Source organism: Acanthochromis polyacanthus, chromosome 16 (assembly GCF_021347895.1).
Source record: "Acanthochromis polyacanthus isolate Apoly-LR-REF ecotype Palm Island chromosome 16, KAUST_Apoly_ChrSc, whole genome shotgun sequence".
Classification (NCBI taxonomy): Eukaryota; Metazoa; Chordata; class Actinopteri; family Pomacentridae; genus Acanthochromis; species Acanthochromis polyacanthus.
The window spans coordinates 13028846-13054023 of record NC_067128.1 but is presented as its reverse complement, the minus strand read 5'-3'; the positions used below and the strand labels follow the sequence as shown (position 1 = coordinate 13054023).

General features: G+C 40.0%; 1 protein-coding gene across 1 annotated transcript in view; it reads right to left on the bottom strand.

Annotated features, from left to right (window-relative positions):
- Nucleotides 1-604: 604 nt before the first annotated feature.
- Nucleotides 605-25178, bottom strand: part of LOC110959631 (neuromedin-B receptor) — a 43729-nt gene continuing 19155 nt past the window's right edge. The window contains exons 3-4 of the mRNA XM_022206571.2: nt 8636-8874; nt 605-1560 (exon numbers count right to left, since the gene is read on the bottom strand). Coding sequence (XP_022062263.2) covers nt 1398-1560; nt 8636-8874 — 402 coding nt within the window. The 3' untranslated portion in view covers nt 605-1397. The remainder of the gene's footprint in view (nt 1561-8635; nt 8875-25178) is intronic.

Below are 25178 nucleotides of genomic sequence, written 5' to 3'. Positions count from 1 at the left end.
GTGGAAATGTGGAAATGATGACAGAGACAGCCACATTTGCTTCCTGATTGGGTCACTGTATGAACTAAGCAATGAGCAGCTGCTTCCTGTTTACACTTGAATGCCAAATTCAAAATGTGAACATTGATAAAGCTGAGTGTTAAAGGGGAACTTCGCTTTTTTCAAACCTGGGGTCTTTTTTGGCGCGAGCTATCGCCGCGATTTCGGAACGAGATTTGCTTTCTAGCATCCTGAGATTTGGATGCAGACCACAACAAAGAGCGATCGCCAGGTAATCACTCACATGTATTGAAATGACATATGAAAACAGACCCCAGGTTGAAAAAAAACGAAGTTCCCCTTTAAGGGTTGATGATGCCAGCAGAACTACACTGATGGTAAAATTTAGAAATGCAACGCTGAAGTAATCATCCTTGACACTTTCCAAATCCCAGCTGCACCTTAAGATTCAAAATACTTACTGATACTTGCAACAGTTCCTCTAGAACCATGACAGGAGTCATAGGAGTCTTGGAGGTCCACAAAACACACCAAAACTAGGGAGCATCGTCTGTGCTTCCACTGATGTGGCATCAAGAGCAACAGAAGCTGAAGCTACAGTTAGCACCGTATAATAATGTATTTAATGCCATTACCTCCTTTGTACCTGGTGGATACAGTAACCAACAGAGCCACAAACCAAACATGTACAAAACAGATTTTCTCCACACAGTGAGATTTTGGTTTACAAGGCATTGGGTATGGTTAAACTGCTACAAACTAATTCCATTCATCTCCACAGTAGCTGTAGCAGGAGTTCAGATAAAAAGACTGACACATCTCGTAACAACTGCCAAATCTCCAGTAGGTCCCAAACATTCTCCGGGATGTTTATTCTGGGGATGTTCTGATCTTCCTTATCACGTAGCAGCAGACAAAAAGGCAAGTAAAATTTTCCCACTCAGTGAATTTAATACAAGGTCACCAAAGAGATGAAAATGGCTTTTTAGATCAATCAACAGTGAGCATTCCAGCAGAGAAGCACAGAGAAACAAGCTTTCACAGCAGGCATGCTAGTGTGGTCAGTTGTCAACAAGACTGTCGGTTCTTCGACTTATGTTAGATCTTTACTGCTTCCACCATCTTCACAAAGACACTTTAATCGATGAGCTTTCAACACCCATGACTGTAGGAATTAAACATTTTCCCTTTGGGGTTTTATGGTTCCCTTTGACATTGAATTTCCAAGAGGCACTTTTGTTTGGTTGCCAAGTTGAAGGTGTACGATGAAGTCCAAGTGGTCAGGAGCAACTACCCACCCAGTTTACTCTGTGCACCAAATTACGTCTCCTGCAGAAGTCCTGTGATCACAGAGCACCCAGGAGGAGGTAAAAGTGATCATCTCTCAGCCTGCTGCCTCACAGAGCCACTTCCTGTCTGTTGGGGTTGCCGTTGGCTGCCGGAGCCAAGATGGCGGTGGTGGGTGTGGTCTTTTTGATAGAGGTGAGGCGGATGTGCGAGGTGCTGTGCAGGTAGCTGGGTTGGCGCTCGGGACGGGGACCTCGACCACATCGCAGCTGACTGAGGAGGAAGAATAGAAGAAAACTGTATTAGGACTCTGCATGTCTGGCACCTGCATATTAATAACATAAAAGTGAAGCTAAAGGGAAATAAAGATCATAAATCATTGGTTTCTGTTTACATAAGCTGACACTTTAAAATGTGCTTCCACAAACAGGCTCCGTATGCAATCTGGTCCTTTGCAAAAAGGTCGGAATAAGTGTGTCAAAGGAAAGATAAATTCATTGAAATAAGAAAGTAGCAGGACAGAAAAAGAAAACAAACCTCATCATGAAAAATTGCACTCAGTAAAAAGGAATATGGAAAATAAAATAGATTTAGCCGGACCTTACAAGAGTATTAGTCTACAGGATGGTGTGCTTTAAAATAAGGGCTGATAGCTGTCATGGGATATTGATGACTGGTTGGACCATCCAGGTCATTTTTATTTTTTTAAAATCTTTTTCTTGCTGATGATCTGGAGATCCAGTTTCAAGCAAATGCAGTCTACAACAGATGTAGTACACTTTTGCATAATATCATTTTGATGTCAAGTGATTCAAAATTGCATCAGCTCTCAATAGTTGCATTATTTCTAAGTTGACAAGTAGATTTTTTACTCTTATGAGCAATCGAAAGCTGATACTTTAGGAAGACTTTATTGAAAATACAGGCCCCAAAGTACAACAGGAGTGAGTACATCTGTGATCACAGACACCCAAGTTAGAAAATGTGTCATAGACATAAAATTGAGTACACTGATTATTTCCAATTAGTCCAACTGCATGAACGTGGCTATAAAATTTCCTGTGAATACCAAACCTTTCTTAGTCTGCATCATGGCACCACATGGAACAGAATTGCCAGAGGAGCTGAAAAAATTGATTGTGAGACTGCAGAGATCGTGATAAAAACTAAACCTCAGTTGAAACACAGTTACAGCGGTAATCAGCAGGTATGGAACAAGCCATGGTACCAATAATCAACGATTCAGAGGCCATTTTCCTAAAATGACACCATGGACACTGCTTTTTGTACATTCTAGCTCTGAAAAACAGATAAGCAACTGCTTTACACTTAGCATAAGGGGTATCACTAGAAATGTGAGTTTCTTTAACAGTTCACACAGTGTGAAGGACACTGCATAATGTCAACTTCTATGTATGACAGCCAAGAAAAATACCCTTGGAGGTTATTCTGAACAAAACTACAAGATGAAACCTGAAGACCATGAAAAGTATCCTGATAAATATTCAGAGGACAGTTTCGGTCAGAGGGGAAAACGATAAATCTAGTTGTGCTCATAAGGAGTCCAGCATGTTTGGTGTAAGCCTAGCTAGGACCACGACAGTGAACGCATAGTTCCAACAGTGACGCACAGAAGTGGGAGAGTGACGATATGGGGCCGTGTAGGTCGATAAAGTGTTGGGAAGATGACATATACAGATGGCCCCATTAACGTCTGTGGAGACACTATATATGTGGGCTTTGTATTGTATCGTTGACTTAGTGTTGAATTGTGATAATCCACTGTTCTATGTAGTAAAATGACTGTAAGGTGATACAATTTTAATCATTTTACCAATTGAGTGCTATTTCATCAGGGTGTACTCACTTCTGTTCTGTACCGTATGAAACAAATTTGAAATAAACTTGCATACTTTTCAGCGAGAAGCTCTTTTTTGGTTATTTTTATTAGGGAAATAATTGTTACTCAAAAGTTAATACATGAAATAATAGTGGCAAAAATCACCTACATTACTGTTTGCCAGTTTTTCTAACTTAATGGTATAATGCTAATACAACGCCTTATTAAAGCTAGCTAAAGTACACAATGCAAGACATACCATAAATGATAAAACAAGCAAGCATCAGACAATGAGAAAACAGAAACATGTTAACTGATACACTGTGTGTGTAATGCTGAATGTATCGACTGTGAAGCTGCCTAACCACATGGGGCGACCACACTGACCTCTGATCTGACTTGCTAACTTGTGATGGTTCACAACCTCCACTGAGCTGAACCGCTACATGACGGTTACCAGTGGAGCTGTCTTGTAAACAAACTAATGTTTACATTCACACCAGAACCCCTTGTATGCAACCTTGAGACCCGACCAATGTCTTGAATGCATTTCCTTCCAAATGAAACATTCATGAAGCCGACTTTTTAAATATTTTGAACAATGCATTGCTTCTCCCATCTTCTTCTTCTCTGTCCTTCATTCTGCCACACTGCTGTGTCTTGGTGTGCTACAGCATTTGCATTGGGTTACATGTGAGCCTTGAGAAGTTGCTCATGATAACATTTCCTATTGCGCTACTAGTGCCTACCTTTAATCTTAGCGCTACAACATGCGATGAAGCAGCAACCATTTAAAAAGCTCATAATGTTCAGGTTCCATTTGGGTTTGGTTTTCCCAATTCTATGTTCCTGTTGCAACTTTAAGAAACTGTAGCCTCACTATTGTCCAGCCTGCTGTTGTCACCTTTCTGTCCAGGCTAAATTAGCTGTCTGCTAATGCAGGCCTGATGCTTCACACTAAAAACATGGGTGACTCATGGACTGACTTCTTGCTGGAAAAACAATAGTGCTGATTAAAATGAAGACATTGTTTTTTGTTGCAAATTGGTAGGAAATATTGGAAATAGAAGACGTACAAAAAAAAGCAATTTGCAAACAAGTATAATATAGTCAAACAACACCTTCTAGCAATTTTAATAACTGTGTTTTTTAAAAGCAGAATCCGAAGACAATCTTTTCTAGCTTCTCAGATTTTAAAATTATCACCTATCCGTATCCTTCTGTGGTAGCAAAATGAAATCTGTCAGGGAAGTAGTTGTAGGTGTCCAGGGAAGGTTAATGGATTTGTTTTGGTTTTTTTGTTTCGTTTTTTTTTTTGCTATTTTCTGACATCTTAATCACTAAACAAATTGTTTATTAATTGAGTATCCAATCCACTCATTATGTTTTCAGTTCATTATTAATTGCAGCCTTTATGTAAAGTCTGTATTGCATCAACTACAAAAGTTTCAGAGTTTAGCATGTGTGTAAGCGTATGTAAGTTTTTTCCCCAAAGTCGTAATCCTTAGAACCAGGGAAGACTGTTAATTAGCTCTCCAGGTGCAAAAGGGGAGGAAACATTCCTGTACATTATGTAAATCCTTACATTTGGACAAATATCAGTGCTCAGTTTGTGCTTCATTTTGAGTTGTAGAAATATTTTTAAATGACGAATTGCTATAATTGCTCCCCAAGGGCACATTCTTATTTTTGCTACTTATTCTCTGCTGCTTCTGAGGTGTCAGGATTTGCCTGCAAATCTGACCCAAATGAGTTGTACAAAGCTCGTCCCAGCACTGCTGCTTCTCCCTGCGTCACAGTTTTTTGGGAGGATTGTGCCAGAGTTGCCTTGTAGAGCTGAAGAGGGTTTCCATCCTTCTCCAGCAGAATAATGATAAGTTTCAGTATGTTTAGTGGAAGTGGGAGCACTCAAAGGGAGTTTTCGAAAATGACAAGGCTATGATTACTTCATTTTTTGGCAAAGTTATGAAATCCCTTGACAGTGAAAAAAAAAAGTCATTCCCCAAATCTAATTCAGAATGCTCTACGAATGTTCAGCCTTCTGGAAAGTTTTGATTAGTCTACTACTGCAGTTTAATGTAGTCTGTGCACACAGAGTGGGAAACATCAGCAGCATCCTGCCATTACTGAGCAGCTACAGCCTATCAGAAAAGAATCCCAGTCATCTGCAGAGGTTTCCATCTGTATCCCCCACTGAATGCATAGCTCGTATATTTGCATTTTATTGGTACAGTCAATAGACAAGTACAGAGTTGTTCAAGCATTCGCCCTCTGCACGCTGTCCATCTCATTTATGGTGACAACAGTTAATCTGAGTGATAATACAGTGCTCTATTTTCTCTGTAGAGAGTCCAGTCAGTCTGCAAGCTGCAGTGTGGACACGCTGAGTTTCACTGCTCAGCAGCAACGTTACATAGAAATCTACACTCAACAAAGATATAAACGCAAACCTTTTGATTTTGCTCCCATTTTTTATGAGATGAACTCAAAGATGTAAAGCTTTTTCCACATACACAACATCACCATTTCTCTCAAATTTTGTTCACAAATCTGTCTAAATCTGTGATTGTGAGCACTTCTCCTTTGCTGAGATAATCCATCCACCTCACAGGTGTGCCATATCAAGATGCTGATTAGACACCATGATTAGTGCACAGGTGTGCCTTAGATTGCCCACAATAAAAGGCCACTCTGAAAGGTGCAGTTTTATCACACAGCACAATGCCACAAATGTGGCAAGATTTGAGGGAGCGTGCAATTGGCATGCTGGCAGCAGGAATGTCAACCAGAGCTGTTGCTCGTGTATTGAATGTTCATTTCTCTACCATAAGCCGTCTCCAAAGGCAATTCAGAGAATTTGGCAGTACATCCAACCAGCCTCACAACCGCAGACCACGTGTAACCACACCAGCCCAGGACCTCCACATCCAGCATGTTCACCTCCAAGACTTTGTGTTGTTCTGTTATGTTCATGAAAAGTGCTATACAAATAAATAAAGTTTGAAGTTTGAAGTTTGAAGATCCTCTGAGACCAGCCACTCGGACAGCTGCTGAAACAATGGGGTTGCATAACCAAAGAATCTCTGCACAAACTGTCAGAAACCGTCTCAGGGAAGCTCATCTGCATGCTCGTCGTCCTCATCGGGGTCTCGACCTGACTCCAGTTCATCATTGTAACCGACTTGAGTGGGCAAATGCTCACATTCGATGGCGTCTGGCACGTTGGAAAGGTGTTCTCTTCATGAATGAATCCCGGTTTACACTGTTCAGGGCAGATGGCAAACAGCGTGTGTGGTGTCATGTGGGTGAGCGGTTTTCTGATGTCAATGTTGTGGATGGAGTGGCCCATGGTGGCAGTGGGGTTATGGTATGGGCAGGCGTCTGTTATGGACCAAGAACACAGGTGCATTTTATTGATGGCATTTTGAATGCACAGAGATACCGTGACGAGATCCTGAGGCCCATTGTTGTGCCATACATCCATGAACATCACCTCATGTTGCAGCAGGATAATGCACAGCCCCATGCTGCAAGGATCTGTACACAATTCTTGGAAGCTGAAAACGTCCCAGTTCTTGCATGGCCAGCATACTCACCAGACATGTCACCCATTGAGCATGTTTGGGATGCTCTGGATCTGCGTGTACCAGTTCCCGCCAACATCCAACAACTTCGCACAGACATTGAAGAGGAGTGGACCCCCTCAATAAAACAAAACTGCACCTTTCAGAGTGGCCTTTTATTGTGGGCAGTCTAAGGCACACCTGTGCACTAATCATGGTGTCTAATCAGCATCTTGATATGGCACACCTGTGAGGTGGGATGGATTATCTCAGCAAAGGAGAAGTGCTCACTATCACAGATTTAGACAGATTTGTGAACAATGTTTGAGAGAAATGGTGATATTGTGTATGTGGAAAAAGTTTTAGATCTTTGAGTTCATCTCATAAAAAATGGGAGCAAAAACAAAAGTGTTGCATTTATATTTTTGTTGAGTGTATATAATACAGTAATAACCAGAGATTATGTCCACATCTGAGTGTTTCTACCTTTATGGGGAAGTTGGAGCACTGAAATCTGAAAACCAGTTTCCTTATTAAAGGCTGACTTACTGTAAACAATTGATAATGAACTCATATGTATGTTATATAGTTATATATTTCCAATTCTTAGTGACTTATACGGAGCATAAGCATTGATGCCGTGCCTGCATTCGCTGATTAGCACCAGATATTGTCCTAATACTGTTTCCAGCAACATCCCAGTCTTCTTATTTGCTTTGTTTTTGTACAGACTGATGGATATTGTTAACAAAAATTCAACATAAACAATAAGAAAAGATGTTGATGCTAATGATTTTTTAAAGGAAAATATGACATTTCACAAAATAAAAATACTCTTTTCTGAAGGAAAAACTGTGAAATTGCACCATCAGACTCTGTCTGTGCTGTGATTTATCAAACTCGTAACCAACATTAAAAGTTGTATATGGATTTGATAAAGGAAGATTAATTCTTCAAGACAGACTAATTGTTGCTTCTTCAATTCTTTGAGAGTTCATTCAAAATAGACAGTTTTTCCCACAGCAATGGAAAAATTAAATGAGAGGTAAATGTGGATTAATCAGCTGCTAAAATGGCTTTTCTTTCAATGAAAACAATAAAGCTTCTTTTTGGTAAATTCTTCTCAAATAATCTATTGAAATATTGACCATAAATCAGTGTTGAAAAGCAATAAAAGAGAAAAACTTCCAAGGAGCACTGTGTACACACAGCACGATAATTATTTTTAAAATACCGTGGAAGCACAGCAGTGTGTCGAGCTTCTTCTTCCCATGAAGATTTATCTCTTTTGGACCTGAACCTCTAGCAGAATGTGTTCAATATTCAACAGAGTGATAAGGATTTATGCCTTCCTATAGTACATTGGACTGTTGCTGAGTTAAAGCCACTCCCTGTTTATGAATAAACCAACTTTTTCATACGCTCATACCTCTTCTACACACCTGTCTCATGAAATTAGTCTTAAATCACAGGTCTAAACCTCTACTGCTGCTATTCTTTATGCAGCTAAATGATTTATGTTGCATTCTGACCAGGATTCCCAAAGGTGCATTTGTGGTTCTTTGTGTGTTTCTCATGTTTGACTATTTGCCTGTTTTTGGACTTCAGTTTATTTCCTGTAAATGACCCTTCTCTGTTTAAGAAAAACAGTTATTTTTTGCACTTCAACATCATCTCCTGAGTGCTGCATTTGGGTCATTGCCCGCTGAAAACTGGCAGAAATACAATCAGTGACATAAAAGTGTCAGTTTAATGTTAGTGCTAAAAGTTAGACAGCACCCATAAACTCTAATTTGAGCTCACTGAGCTGGTTATAAAGTGCTGTGTCATTTATTGACTATTGTTGCACCGGGGATTGTAAAGCTGTCATTATTGGTAAAATTACTCTGCAAACGTATTATCTGTAGAAGCCATCAAAGACCCGAAGTCACAACTGTTGTCTGACCTGTTGAAGTGCCTGCGGAAACTCTCGCTGAGCAGGTAGAGTGCGAAGGGGTTGACGCAGGAGGAGGAGAAGCTGAGGACTCTGGCCAGCAGGGTGATGACGAGGTGGGCCAGCGACAGATCCATCTGGTGGTAGTGGAAGGAGCGGTACATGTAGAGCACGTGGTTGGGGAACCAGCACAGGGCGAACAGGCCCACAAACACCAGCACGATCTTGGCCAGACGCTTCCTCGTCTCCATCTGGAAGAGCGGATACAATAGGGTACAATGAGAGGCAGTCAGCGGGATGATCTGGAGAGGATGGAGGCAAGACAGATTCTGCAAAGGAAGTCTTTTACCTTCAGCATTAGATAGAAACCAATCCTTTCCTACCTACAGTTTTTAAACTGTGACTCTGAACATCCTGCACTGAGCAGTGATGCAAACATGGTGCAGAATGCAGTCTAATGTCATGTAAGAATGTTTCTATTTCTGCCTTTTTTGGTTCTCAATACGGAAAAGTGTTTTGTTTTGTTTTTTTTAAGCACAGAGGCCCATTATTGAACAACTGTCCCTTAAACTGCTTCACTTTGATTCATTGGCGGATAAATTTGTGAGGAAAAGTATTTACTGTGTGGATTATGTTGGTGTACAAAGAAGTCAGAGTTTTGTGTCCACATCCCCACCATCTCTGCCCCTCTACAGTTTTGGTGATATGTTCTTGGTGAGATCGTATCGCAGGTGCAGAAGCGTTCAGGAAAAAATCTTTTCATTGCAGTTGTCATGAAAGAAACTGCGCGTATGGCTTCCTTTCAAAACTTGTGAATGCGTAGTGTATCTTATTGTGTTTTTTTAGGAGACAGGGATGTATTTAAAGCTCCAGAGAGAACCTGCATAAGACCAAGCAGGCAAAAACCCCTCCAGGAGGACGTCCAAGTGGACGGATGGCTCAACCGAGTGTGAGAATTTGACATGAGCAGTCAGCCTTGACATCCTGTTTCATCCTGCTTCTTGTCAACTGCTTCTTTGTGTGCATTGTTTGTTTCTTTTAACCTTGATAGTGATCTTTCCGCCATCATAGCCAAGATGTTTTGCTGCTTCTACCAAAGCTCAGGAAGCTGTTACGTGTAACTTCCGATTAAAGCAGCGTCGCATCAAAAAATACTTTTATATGCAATTTGTTATCAGATTAGTCTAACCCAGATCATCCTGCCTCCAGGCTAATGATTAACTGAGAGATGCTTTCAAATACTACCAACCAAAACGCCGCTAATAAAATGGCAGTAAAGATGAAAAGGCTCATAACTGGTCTTTTGATGATGATTACTGACTACCAGTGTTGAGAGCTGAACAACTTTGCATCCTTTCTGTAAGTAAAATTATTAGATCGATCTAAACCATCTTGTTAAGGGTTTCTGTTATGATCTATTTTATTTGGTTAACCAAACATACCATGTGTCTTTGTTGGCTTCACCTTCTGTCGTTGTATGATTGTTTGCTCTTTGTAGTCTTACTTGTGTCTTGTTACTTGTATATTTACGGCATGTCTACAGCCAAGACATTATTTTTTCCATGGTGGCGTAATCAGTTGATTATTTGTTCTGAGTAATTGATTAGTTGTTTGGTCTATAAAATGTCATAAAATGGTGCAAACTGTCGATCAGTGTTTCTCAAAGCCCAAGATGGCAAATGTCTTGTTTGTCCACAACACAGAAATATTCAATTTGCTGTCACAGAAGAGGAAAGACACTCAAAAAAAATCTAATTTAATAAAGTGGATCAGAGGATTTTGAAAGTCAAACTAGTTCATCTATGATCAGAATAATTTGCGATTATTTCCATAATTGACCACACATAAAGTGCAGCTTCAATCAGAGTTGCAGGCTTTTCCATTTAGAGTTTGAGTTATTAATTTTCCATCAACTAAAGTAAAATTTGTTTTTTGCTCCTCAAACTTGAATTCAATGTTCTGCATTTGGGCTTTCCTTGTTTGTTTGTTTTTTAATTGAACATTAATTAAAATTTGTCATATTTTGAGGTCCATAAACTCACGCACAGAGAATAAATATGTGGATTTAAATCAGTGAAATTACTGCTGCTGACCTGTTCTTGTCTACCTATTCTTGGCTGATACTAAACCAGTACTGAGAATCTGTTTTTATTGTGCTGATATCTTATATAATTGCATACAAGCATACTTAAAGGATCCAAATTTCATTCTCTTGTGTATGAAAATGCACATTGAAGAAGACAATAAAAATCTTTTGATCTTTTTTTTGACTTTTTGACCAAATAAAACTATGAGATGGTATTTAGATCACTGAGAAGCAGGTTAGAAACTCTGTAATAACCACTGTAATTACCACCAGTGGAAAACTTTATATAAGATTTAAAAAACATTGCAAGTTATTGGAAAAAAACAAAAAAGTTTCTTACTTGGCAATGAAAAGCTCAGATAGTGCTTTTCTATCAGGAGTTGTCGTATTCAGGCAATTTATTCAATTTATGTTGGTTTTTCTGTTCAGTCTTTTGCTGGTTTTAAATTACGTAGAATAAAATCCTGAAGCGCGAAGCAACAAATGGCTTCAAAATCCATCATGCAAGAATAATACATCCAACGTATCGGCCTTGACAGAAGTGACACCTTGACTCCCACTGGGACCTGAATGCTAAAAGCTTCTTCAAAAATGATGGAAGAACTGTGAGAGATGAATGAAGGAGGAGAATGGATTGGGACGATGTTTAAACCGGGTGTACACGACCGTAAGAGGAGCATGACCTTGTCAAGCGGATGCTCAACGATTGCCTGAGACACATGGAAAGGTCACGTATGTCAGTCAAATGCACTTTACGCAGGTCATCCATCTCTGCACATCCGAGTTCAATTCAACACAAACACAGAAAAATGTCAACAGTGCCTTTCTGTGTGTTGCAGACGTAAAACATTCAGTCCTTTTTGAATTCACCTTCCTGATGCTTTCAGGGGCCCATTTCCAACAGAACAGCTGATAAATGATGTCCTTCCACTGTGCTGTTTTATTTTAAAATCTATTATAGTTACAGTTTATGAGCAGAAATGAAGTTCATTCTCACCCTGAACACAGAGAAACCGAGTCAGCTCTGGAGCGCATGTAATGCTGACACCTAAGGCCACACAGAGTAAAGGATATAATTCTCCCTAAGGTGTTGATGTTATTTTCCCTGCCTTTTGCCTGCAGTAGTTTGACATGTCAGTAAATCGCTCAACTTCATCGCACTGCAGTGAAGTGGAAGGAGAGACACAATGAACTGGTGCAGCGAAACAAAGACTGGAGGGATTTGTGTTTGTTCCACGAAGCACGTCAGGTTCAGGATGTTCTGAACTGTTTTGGCTGTTAAAAATGTAAACCTGCTGTGTACTTGTTGGACTCTTCAGCACTACAGGTGTATTTGGTTTTTGTGTTACATTCAAATTATGTATAAACTGCATCGTCCTATTTTTTAATTTTAGTCAAAAATTAAAAATACCTTTTAGTTGAGTTTTATTTAATGAAGTACACTGCCTGTCCAAAAAACGTTGCCACTTGGATTTAACTAAGCAAACAGGTAAGAGCCTTCCATTGGATAATTACTGCAGTGATGAATTTGTTTCAACTGGAAACAACTGATTTAATCCGAACTGATGCAGTGAGGAGCTTCTCATTTTTTAAACAACCATGTTTGAAGACATATCATGTGGACATGGAAAGGATATTAGTCTGTCTCAGAACGGTCAGATTACTGGCCTGCATAAAGCCAACAGCTAATAAGATTTCTGAAACTACTAAAATCAATTTAAGAACTGTCCAACACATTATATTACAGTCCGACAGATACTGGTGAACCATTGTCTTCGAGGAACAAATGTGGTCGGAATAACCTCTTAGATGATTGTAGGAAATCAGCAGCAGAATTCACAGCTATGTTTACAGTTTTTCTCAGCTGGTAAGACACTAAATTCCATTCACTGCACACAGCCACCAACTGACTGCACACATTTCTCAAAAACAGGACACTGCTGTCCAAATTTTGGACACTATTCATGGTTTGCACACAGTTTGCAAAACTCTTGCACTCTTTTTTGTAAAAGACTGAACACGTTTTTTAAAAATTACAGAAAATGTACATGATTGACTTTTTCTATGTTTTGTGTGTGTTTGTTCCAGAGAGTTTCTCAGTTGGATTCTGAGGACACACATGAATACATCTGGGACAATGTTAGTTTTCATAGAGGATTATTGATTTGGGAATGTTTCAATATGAACCCCCAAGTTATTGTAGTTTTTATAGAAAAAGTCTTCTCTACATGGAGGTGGAAGGAATATGAGTGGGAGCCATACTTTGGGAAAATCTCTTACAATTAGTGGTTTGACATCTGGTGAGGTTTCTGTTGATGCATGTCAGGGCTGGATTGGACACACTAGGTCTTTGTTTCCAGAGAAAACACAGCTTGTGATGTTGATGACGTCCTGTGGCCTGACCAGGCTGAAAGAATTGATCAGTCTTACATCGTCAATAAATATTTGAAGTTTTCAGTTTTCGCTTAAAAAGTTAACACTCTTTGGACTTCACTGCTTTGCTTTATGCATACTGACAAGTGCATCAATAACACAGTCCAGGAGGCCTTAATCTGAACTGGGTTAGAATAAAAATTAAATTCAGTCACAGCTTCTGGTCAGATATTATTTATGTGCTGAAAGACAAATTGAGATAATCATGGAAATATATTGAAAAAACTCCTTTTGCAGACCTCCTGTAAGCCACTTGAGGTACACTGACTTCTATTACCATGAAAACTTCTAGCCTTAGACTATGCAATGTAAATGTCCTGTATATTTTTTTACATATATTTAACACTGAGCCCTAGGCAATAGATTTACATTCCATGGACATATTGTAATGCTTGTAGAATTGGTCAATATTAACTTTTTTTTGTTGCTTTTTAGTTTTAGTTGACCTCTCAACTCTCTTCAGTTCAAATGATTAAAGAGGAGATCAATATCTGCATGATGAATGGATGTATTTCCACAAATGTCTATTGCTTTTCTAATGAGACAAACAGTAAAGCAGAAGTGCAGAAACATGTTCGCTCAAGCAGAGATAGGAGAACTCTTAAATTAAATTTCCCTGAAGAGTCTCCACTCCTGCAGTGTTGACATGACATCAACCTGTACCAGGAGAAATCTGGCCAATCTATTGTTTCCTTTTTCTCTGAGATCTCTGGTTGCTCACCTGATGCGACGCCATCAAAAAGTCATTTGCACACAATAAGAGGATGATGAGAGTTTGGTGAAATATTGCAGGGAGGATTACAATTGCAGGGGACAATTTTTCTCAATTAAGGCTCCTTTAATTAAATACACTGAGCTGAGTGAAGAGCAGATGTGGTTTTCCAGCTCATCATCCTTAAGTTTAACAGGAGCCGGCAACGGAGTCGCACCTTGTCTGAGCCGTGTCTTAAAAACAGTAAATTAAAAAAGAAACAAGAAAGTTAACTAACACCAAACTCCGCTGATTGCAGAGCAGGAATCATCTCCCGGTTCCAGGCCGGATGTGGCTGATTTGTGTTTGCTCTGGTTTGCTGCCAGCGGTCGGGCAGAGTTTGGCATTTTTCCCAAGATCCTCTTAGGCGCCTGCGGCTCCGGGCCACAGCTCATCTGGAAGGCTGGATTGCGCGAGTTTTTGTGCATGAATGTGCGCATTTCATACATCCTCACTTGTAATTTCTTTGCATATATATATCTCCTTGTGTGTGTGCGAGCCTGTGCATGTATGTGGTCGCCACACACACCTGTAGCTGCTCTAATAGCCGTGAGTTTGTTTAAATCTCTGTAATTTCTCGTCAGAGTTCCTGAGAAGAGCAGCTAACTGCCGTGGCCTTGTTACCGAGCCTCCAAAGCCACCTGGGACTTCTGAGCTGCCAGCTCCCATTAGAGGCACGTTTAAGACAGATCGACTCCCGAGGTGGCGGCGGTGCAGCGAACCATCAAGCTGTCATTTTTGTATTACGCTCCAAATACCGAAAATTGCCAAAATCCAGAGAAACCACTTCTTTATTCGTGCACTTGTTATCCTGTTGGGTTTGCAGAGAAAATGCACATTCTGTATTGCACATGATGCACTCTCCTATTATGCACTTTGGGAAAAAAAGCTGCCATCAAATATTATTCTGCAACCATCAGCCAGTTGGAGACTGAGTCCTTTTAACTTCTATTGGCTGACGAGACAACAAAGCCAGCTGTGTCTCGTGGGCAGCGACAGAAGAAAAAATGAAGTATAGATCGACTCAAAAAATGGGCTGGAGAAAAGGAGAGAAACAATGGAGAGATGCAAACAGTTTAATAGCAGTGTGTCAATTTTTGAGAGCAAGTTGAGAAGATGTTGATTATTTGCGTAAGTAACCGTTAAAGCGCTTTATAGTCTCACTGCTCGGAAACAGTGGCAGGAAGACTTGTTTATCTTGGAATTTATTCACCATCTGACTCACAAATACACTGGAAGAAGAAGACGTTACTGTATGAATCATTTGTGTGTTACTGTATCAGTGGCAGCTTTCGTTGAGCGATCAGTGTGTAGCTGGCGGTGCGTGACGACTCTACCAGCAGCAGCACCTCAGGCTGAACATTTCTCATCGGTGCAAGTACTGTAAGTCTGATCTCTGCTCACTTCAGGGTGTTTCACTTACATGTACGTCAGGAAACCGTGTGAGAGCAGCAGGACGTCCTCTCTCTCCCCGTTTCCGACTTCGTTTGCTGCTTGTTAGATCAAATCTGAATCAGCAATCAGGTAGACAGTCTAAATGAGTTTGCATCCAGAAACATGTCCTTCAAAGTTAACTTTTAAAGTTTCAGGTTATCTGTCTGGCGGGATCAGTCCTCGATTCACTCTGCAGCTGGAGCCTGTACCAAAAGCAAGTTCTGACTTTACTGGACCGGTTAAGCGATTGTGTGGAGCTGATTAATAACGATGGTTATTGGACATAATTATAAGAATGTTCTCACGAAAGGATCGGTTTTAAAATATTATGCAGGCTAAAAGCGGAACAGCTGTTGCCGCCAAGGTCAGGTTGTGTGCATAATGAATGCATAATGAATATGCTCACCAGTATCACTGTCCCAATGTATATATGTTGCTTGAATGTAGCTTTCTTGTTCAAAATTCAAGGTTCAGCTTAACTATCATCATGCATGACAAGATCATATAACACAATGACAGATGTAGTCCCAGATTTATAGATTTATGTTACTCGCAAACATGACAAACTATGTATAGAATTAATAATCAGGTATTTAAAATAAAACTATTTTCCTCAAAGTGGGACTGATTTAGGTCTGAGCGATGATGCTGGGTTGTGTCGCCTTATCTGATAACGTGTTTTTAGAAGTATTAACAGAAATGTTCTCCTTTATCCTTGGCTGTATATTTGACTGAAATGTTGATGAATAAGATTTAATATTTGCCATGTGTTTCTGTTCCTTTGGTATTATGTGGGAGACTCGGACAGTATCATCCAGCTCTTCTCTGAGTGATGAATAAGTTTGTATCTATGTAATGTTTCTTCTCCTTTGTGGTATCTAGTTTCTGGTGCCTGACAAGATCAGGGAGACTAAAACGCTGCTCTGCTAGGTGAATTTACATTTTTCTTGTGTCTGACTTTTGCCTTCAGTTTGTTTTTGACCTTCTAGAGGCTTTTTGGATGTAACTCACAGCTTGTTTGTCTAAAAAAAAAACTTTGTAGTCATGATTAAAAGAATCAAACACTGGCTGTTAGGAAACAGCACTCTGCTGTATCATACACAAGGTGAGCTCCACCAATTTTAAGCTTAAAAAATGCATTTCCAGGTGTTGGGGAGTTCTGTAGGATCTGTGAGAAGCAACACAGAATAAAGCCTTTAATACCTCCAGAGGAAGCTGAACGACCTCAAGTCACTCGAGTCAGCGTCGGCTGGATGAAGACCACAAGTTTGAAAAGTAAAAAATATCTGAGAAAGTCGTCGGAGCTCATTTGTGTTGCAGGGTGAAGACTCCATGCTACATATTCATATAATAAATGAACATTTCTGAAAAAAACTGTTGGTGTTTGAGTTGCGCTGTCGAAAATGCTGACCCCGGGTTTTGACAAGGATGACTGTACAGGAGGTGAATCTTGATATAACTCACCAGTTTAAACTGTATTACGGGTTAAAGTCATGCTTTGAGCTGTCACAGGACATTTCAGAACACAAGGATGTCTGCATGACCCACCTCACTCCACCTACCATCCACCTCTCTTCTCATTATTGAATTTGCTTGGGGCTCGGAGGAATCGGGCAAAAGTCAAAGCCACACACTCAGCTTCAAAACCGCTGTTCAGCCAACCTGTGGGTCACATCATGGGTGGTCCCCCATCTTTATATAGGTTCTATGATAGGAATATCATAGAACCTACGAGATGGGTTTGCATAATGCACACAGTCAAAGGGTTGCTTTAGGCATTTACAATACACTGAGTTTTGGTTGGTTTTGTAGAAATTAAAGTTTTTCTTCCATATAAACTGAATAACTGCATTGATTAAGGTTATAGCTGTCCCCTGGCCCGAACACAAAGCAGACGAATTCCGACGGGTGCAACGTCCTTATTATTATTTCGGCACCGTGAAACTAAAACAAGCAAAAGATACATTACATCAAGGTACTAATTTAAAAACATATACAGTTTAAAACAAATGAACAAACAAACACACACACATACCTCACTCAGCCGACCAAGGGTGCTAAACTAAGCTCAGCGGCAGCGTTTAAAATCCATCAAGGCGTAAGCTAACAACACAACAAAGAAAGAAACTCGATCAGCACCGTGCCAACTTATAAATGAAAGAATGAAACGGAAAAACGCAGCGGAGCTCAAACATACCGTGCTGATCCATGAATTGAAGCCTTCAAATGACAACACAACAGCGCGTCGCTTAAATCAGTCCCCAATCAGCACAACTTCAGGCGGAACCAAACAAAAATACCCGGCACAGGGAACAACAACGACAATCTAAAGGGGGGCCAGTTACAATGGTGGATAAATATGTTAGATTTCCAATTTACTCTATGTGGCTTCATGGGCTGGAAATGTCTCATTTATGTGAGATGTACACTACCATTCAAAAATTTGGAGTTACTTAGAAATGTCTTTACTTTTGCAAGAAAAGCAGCTTTTTTTTTTTCAATGAAGATAACATTAAATTAGAATCAGAAATGCAGTTTAGACATACAGTAGTTAATGTGGTAAATGACTATTCTAGCTGAAAATGGCTGCTTTTTAATGGAATATCTACATAGGGGTGCAGAGGAACATTTCCAGCAACCATCACTGCAACTAAAAACAATGTATCTTATAGTATGACAACAATCACAAAACATGAGTGACTGATTTTTTTTGTCTGTTTCTCTAAATTACTATTTTTTCAGCAAAAAACACTTTCTGAGCTGACACCCCGTGAAGCATATCAGAAACATAAACGAATGCTGCTTTTTCACGCCATTTTTCGCGGAACAGTCTCAAAGGAACCACAAAAACCTACTATTGTTTGCACAAATCGAACACTTGTTTTTACATTCACCCTCTTTTTTATGAATAAACTCAGCAGCATTTTGTTCTAACAGTGAAAACAGAGCACAGCACACACTGACTCAACAACTAGATGTGTTTGCAGATGACAGAAAAGATCAGAAACTACAGTTTTGCTCTGCAGGACCCTTTATTACATATTAGCCAGTGATGATGTGGTGCTGGTAACCTCAACTTGTTGACAAGATTTCAATCGCGAAGATTTGTGCTTTTAAAAAATGCATGGTTTGTCAAGTTAAATCCAAAGTAGCCGATGTCCTTCAAGATACAGAGGTAGAACTCCAGCTGGTGAGTGTTAACACAGTAAGACTTTACAGTGTAGATGCAGCTTTGAAGTGCTGATTAGAGCATTTTCCTTATACAGATCAAAGTACTTCAGAGGATACTGAAAAGCTGCAGCTTCGTCACGATGACTGACTTTAAAGTTTCTGCAGAGACACAACTGCTTACCGTCAAACTGTAAAACAAGACACTGTCTTCCAATAATGAAAACTGCTGTTATTAACCCTTCCATCTATATCCGTATGTATACATGTTGAATGAAATATCTAGATGCAGTGTTAGATGTTATATTATTATGATTAGCAATTCTTTTTTTGCCGAGATGTCAAAGTCCAGCGTGGACGTGTAGTAGTCTTGAAGACTGCCATGAAAAATGTTCAGTTGGGGTATCAATCATGGTAAAATCCAATCCTGCTTGGGTTTCTGCTGAGCAGCTGTCTTCTCGATAAACACACAAATCAGGTTTGTCGTGATGCATTTAAGTAAATCTTAAAAACGTACCAATCACTCCGGCGTCAGGCTTAAAAGCAAACTCCATCCATTTAATTCACCTTTTTCTTTGTCTCCTAGTGTGTTAAGATTTATACTGACACAATGAGCTGAATAAATAATTTTCTTTTATTCAGTTCAGTCTTTTGCTGTCTACACAGCTATAAATGTGTCTTTATTGGAAGGAAGCCAGAGAATGCATTGAATGTCCTGCTGTATCTACTCATGTAAAGTGAGGGTCATGAGACAGTCTGCTGACTTGGTAACCTCTGCTGAACGAAGAGCACAACCAGCTGTCAGTCAGCAGTGCTAATTACTGCTCCACTGTGCTACCTTAACCCTTAAAATGCCTGGGACTGAGTATACTCGGTTCTCGCTTACTCGTACACACAGCCGAAACCGAACATTCTCGGCTCAGCACGTGTGACTTGTTTATGATTGCTAATTAACCTAAAATATGCCCACACCCATATGTTTAAGTTGACCAATGGTAAGATATAAATATTGGCCCCAAATTTGCTTATTTCAAACGATAAAGCCGTATGAGCCGTTACAACGAAGCCGCAATTACGAAGCTCTTATCGGGGCCACGTACCTGCGGAAATTCAATATGGCGAACGTCTACGAAAATGCGACCTCGCAAGACTTGATCCATATTTTTATGGATTAGGTGGTTTTAGTATATGTACTTCTCCAGAAACATGCCCTTGTAAGGGTTACATGCACACCTGCAAGTGCAAAAACATCCTGACGTAAAACTCCCATGTTAAGCCTCTTTTCGGCAAATTCATTAGTCTCCTCTGGCCTAGAATGTGGAGATGATATGTAGAATAATGTAAAGATGGTTAATTTCATGATGGTTGTCTGACCTCTCTTTTAAATCCTGATCTGAGCCAGATGTTTTAGTGCCAGAAGCTCTGAAAACCAATGAGCTTCTACTGTACAAACCCCATTCAGGAAGAAAACTCTCTGCATCTGTGATAGACAGTTTGGACATACACAGTCGATCACAAGGCAACTGATACTGGGTCGACTTTTTGAGACCTGGCCCGTAGCGGTGGATTTGTAGTAGGATTGCAATCACATGCTGCGATCTCGCAATGATACAGAAATCTTCAACAAATCCGTGGATCCAGACTATAAGCCGCATCACTGCCGATGTGTAATGAGGCGGTCCCTGTGTGTCATTCTGACCTTCCCTGAAATTTTCATCCAAATCCGCTTTTCTGTTTTTGAGTAATGTTGTGCACGGACAGAAGGACAGACTGACAGATGAGCATTCGCTGATTGTCACATAACTCCTTGGCGAAGTAATAAAATGGACCTCCACCACATGGGACCTTCAAGGTACTTGCTCACAGAAGTGCAACAGCAGCAGACTCTGAACTTTAGATCACACTTTGCATATGCAGGACCTAAAAACAGATCATTAAGAAGTGGTAGTATACTTCATGATGGCGCTATGGATCAGTTTGTTAGCAAAAGTTAGAATGATAGCATTTTACAGCACTACAATTCGAGTTACGCACTTCTCAGCATGATGTGTCACTTTACTTTGGGTTAATTGCTTGAATCAGGAACAAAAGTGATCATTATTCAGTTTAATTGATATTTATCAGCATGTACTGTGTTCCACATCCATGGCTTGTTGTCATCAAGTGGCCACACACACTGTTATCTTACTTGTTCATGTTGTTTAGCTAGATACCAACAAAGGGGCTCCTGTCATATTAGCAGGAGGTCACAGCTATTTTTACCATCCGTGTCCTGCTGATAATAGCGTATATGGATGCGAGTCAGTCACAGCTCTGTGCTGACGTCAGTTATACACCTTACATATTCCTCCTAATGCAGAAGGTTCTGTCTTAAGGGAGGTGTGTGTTCCTGGTGATAGATAAAGTGTAATTTTCGTAATCCATCATTTTACAGTAAAAGTGTGAAGAGAGCGTGTTTGTCTCACTCTGGATCAGATGTTGACTGTGATGCAGTTTAGCTGTTTGCGGAGTAAAAAGAGGACAAAGAAGAAAACATTTATCTATTGTCGTGTTGCTGTGGTGTTTAACTGTTGGAGCAAAAATGGCCTCACACAGACGCATTGAAAAAGTAATACATAGCAGAAATTACCTTATACATGGAGCCATACCTTTAATGCAGCGAAAATGTATAATTTGTGTAGCAAGAATGTAGTCTCACATGGGAGCAGCAAATGGTAAGATGTAGCATAACAGCCTTGCACGGCGGTGCCAAATAAAATAAAAGAATAGGTCAAATGTGTAGCCTCATGTGGTTGCATATGTGATTCAAATTTCATTTGATTATTCAGGACGCCACTCGGATATTTAATTCAGGTCATCTGAGAGACCTTTATCAAGAATATTTCAGGTTGAAAAGTCATAAATTTACCAAATCTACTTGTATTGATCAGTCTCATAAACAAAAGCTGTCACCTCCAGGTCCCAACACAAAGACTGTGGACAGAGTTCTCTACAAAAACAACCTGGGCAGGCTAATCTGCATCATGTTTACGCATTTTACAATGGAAAGTGACTTCATGTAAATGTGTAGAATCCAAAATAGACTTGTTACTGAGCAAGGCTGTTTGTTTACTCTTCGTTAAAATAAAAATGAACACAAGAATTCTATATACTATGTACTGCACTATGCACTACATTCTGACCTTGTATAGATACTCAAGACAGCTCTTAGTATTTGAAGTAATGCTGCCTTAGATATTGATCCTCCCAGCTCTGGTAGAATATCTGCTAATCTTGTTTGATGGTGACAGCAGGCACTCACTCACACTCACACACACACACACACACACACACACACACAAATGCACGCAAACAGTATTTGTATTTCTAAATGTGCAATAAACTGAGGAGGAAATGAAAAACTGCCCGATTTGATTCACTGACTGCAGTCTGAAAGATGTCACAACACTATTGTGTCACTGTGACAATCACACACACATCTACTACAGTTTATTTTTGTCAACTCTGTGACTGAAGGGTTTTTCGGGCTTTTCTGTTGTGGGTGTTCCGTGAATAAACATGAACTCTTGTCTGTGTTTTTCCCATCAGAAGCAGAAACAGGAAAAGTCTGAGATAACTGCTGCTGTTGTAACAGCAACTTCTGTCTTTTCTGAACTTGCTGCTTTTGTATTTGTTGTTGTGTTACCATTGCCGTTTTTGTTGAAAGTACATGCGACAGACGTGCAAAGTAACTTGTGGACTCTGCTGGCTATATTTAGGCTGAGAGCTGCTGTGAGTCGGGATGTATCGCTGCATCACATTTGCAGAGAATTGCTAGAAAGCTGGTTAGAGCTGTGTTTCACATTGTTGTCAACGTGTGGCAGAAAACAGCAGAGAATAGAACACAACCTGTTAAATTAGAGGATGTGTGGGCCGATAAAATGCAACCTGCACGTATTTAGAGGACAAAAAACACAAGAGCTGCTGAAATGTATTGCAGAAGTTGGAGGACAAACAAGCCAACAATGAAAGGCTGATTTGATTTTGGTTTCTTGCATTCAAAAAATTGCAGGTCAGCAATTGACTTGAAAATCTCGAATGTCCTTAAGCACGTCAGTGAGGAGAGTTTGCTATCAATTTATATGAAAAAAGGCCTCTGATCTCCATTCCATGCTAACATTAGCACTAATAAAAGTAATAAAAGACTAATAAAAGATACAGCAGATGGAAAAATGATTAGCTCCATATGTATTTGTTAATAAACCCAAGTCCTGGACAAATTGTATTCTCCAGATGGTCTGCAAACCATAATCTATTGCAAAGCAAGATGGTTCCGCTTTTCCCAGGTCAAATCAAAATGAGATTACTCTTTTGGTTCAGGGGATCCCAGTGTTACGTTTTGCAGGAACACATTAAAGAAATTGCACAGCTTTCATTCACAGCTTATTGACATGCAAGATTTCATTCATAACCACTAGCTTTGACCAAAAACTTTTAATTTCTGGCCACTTAGTTGGAACAAAATCCCAATTGCCTCTACAACCATGGTAACATTGGTCTGCCTTAACAAATGTGATCTATGGGTAGAAACCTTTTATTCCACTGCTCATTTCTCTCAACATTCTCCTCTCTTTCCACTATCTGTATGCTACCGCTTTCAGAATCCACTCTGAGCATCAGTGTTGGAACTCTCACTCCTCGTTTTAGCTTATCTGTGTATCAAAACTGATCTTGCTATATTTGCAGGATCAAAACAACTTGAGAAAGCACTTTGGAAAGTCACCCGATTCAGACATTATCAGCCCGTTTAATTGCCTGTTTTTAGCTGTTATTATATCATTATCACACATATGGGCCAGTGGGGACCGCCACCTTCTAGTATTCAATCCAAATTGTGATTTTAGGTTCAGAAAAGGATGAGTACAGTGAAAGTGAAAACCAGTGAGGAAAATTGGATAGAACACTTTAGTCAAAAAAATGTAATACAAATATGGTTATAGCTGGGACTTAAGCTCAAGTTTCCTCAATGAAAGTGTGCAGATTAACTCCTTACATGTTCAAAAGAGGACATTTGTTCCTCTTTGTGAATGAAAATTTGCAGTTACATTGTCATTGAATCAGGTGATAACAGGGCACAACTAAATGCTCTGTGACTGTGATGCCTAGCCTGTTTTCTGACATGGCCATCGTCAGTCAGAGTCCATCTGCAACGTCTTTTTACTTTGGCAACAGCATGCACCAGTGATATTGATTTTACCAGTCTGCTTCACACTGCTGTACACAGTTGAATAGAGTTCTTTTAGAAGCTGGCTAAATGTTCGTGCTTTTAATGGGCTGAGTGAGCTCCTGCAGAATGAAACTACAGCCAGGCTTCACCTGTTGGGCATCAATTATCAAATTTTATTCATCTTTCAAGTCAGTAAAAGCCATATCAGTAAACATGTGACTTGTACTGTTTTTGTAGCATTAGACAGTTTAATAACAGTGTTTAGTTGTTTGTTTTTCTAGGTTTATTGTCTGCCGTTTGGCTTCATGCAGCAGTAGCATTTAGGTACAGCATTGTAGCCGTTGTCGGCATCTGTAGCCTCTATCTTCCGTATTGCTGTAAGTAGTTCTTGTGCATTGCTGTTTATTCCAGTCAGCAGTTTTGTGGCTGTCCTGTCAAACATCTTTGTCCACTCCACCTCCATGGTTTTGCCCCGCCTGCAGGCAAAGGAGCTGAAGATGGATTGGTCCAGGAAAAACTACCTCCTCCAATCCGGTGCAAGTTGGATGTCAAAAGGCTCATTCATGTGCATTTCGGCGGCAGTTCGTATGAGAAGTTGAACTGCCCGGTTCTTTTGTGAACATTCGTGCTTGTGCTTGGTGTGTGTCGGGGTAAAAGCTGGTGAGTGGTCCTTTGGTATGTGTAGAAACACTAGTGGAGAAATTGGTTAGTTTTCAGTTAGGGGTGCTGCGCTGTTTTATTTATTTTTTTGCTACCCTAGACAGCTGAGTTGTAGCAGTGAGACTATGGTAGCATTGGAAAAGATAAGTATCTTCAACTGTAGAACATGTAGTGAGAGTAATATAAGCTCTGCGCAAAATCTTGTAATGAATTAAGTCACATGGCATGGTTCAATGGGTAGAGTGGCTGTCTTGCAACCGGAGGGTTGCCGGTTTGATCCCTGGCCTGGAGCGCTCATGTCAAGGAGTCCCTGAGCAAGACGCTGAACTTGTAACTACTCCTGATGAGCAGTGGTTAGCTGCCTTGCATGGCAGCTTCCCCCATCAGTATGTGATAGCAATTTCATTCTACTCTGTATAAAGACATTCTTCTTCATTTTATCCGTCATCACCAACATTTCTCCAGTTTTTGCGGTCTCATAATAAGCCACCTGTTGTTTTCGTTAATGACATACAATATTGTGATTTTCATGCTGAGTAGCAACGATTGATTCTCATTTCCTTACCCTTTCTTATTGACAGTGACTAGAAGGAATCACAAAAATAGCAACTGAGGTCTCTGAACATATAAGATCGAAAATTAGATCCAATAATATTTGCACAAAATGTCATTGTGATCCAACAAAACAGTTGTTGGCACAGACTGACTCCTATTGCCATCCCTATAAAAGCATCCTTGAAGACATAATTGACAAATAACTTCCATTCTAATACTGAATCCTTGAAGCTTTTCACAAACCGCTGCTACTGCTGATTTT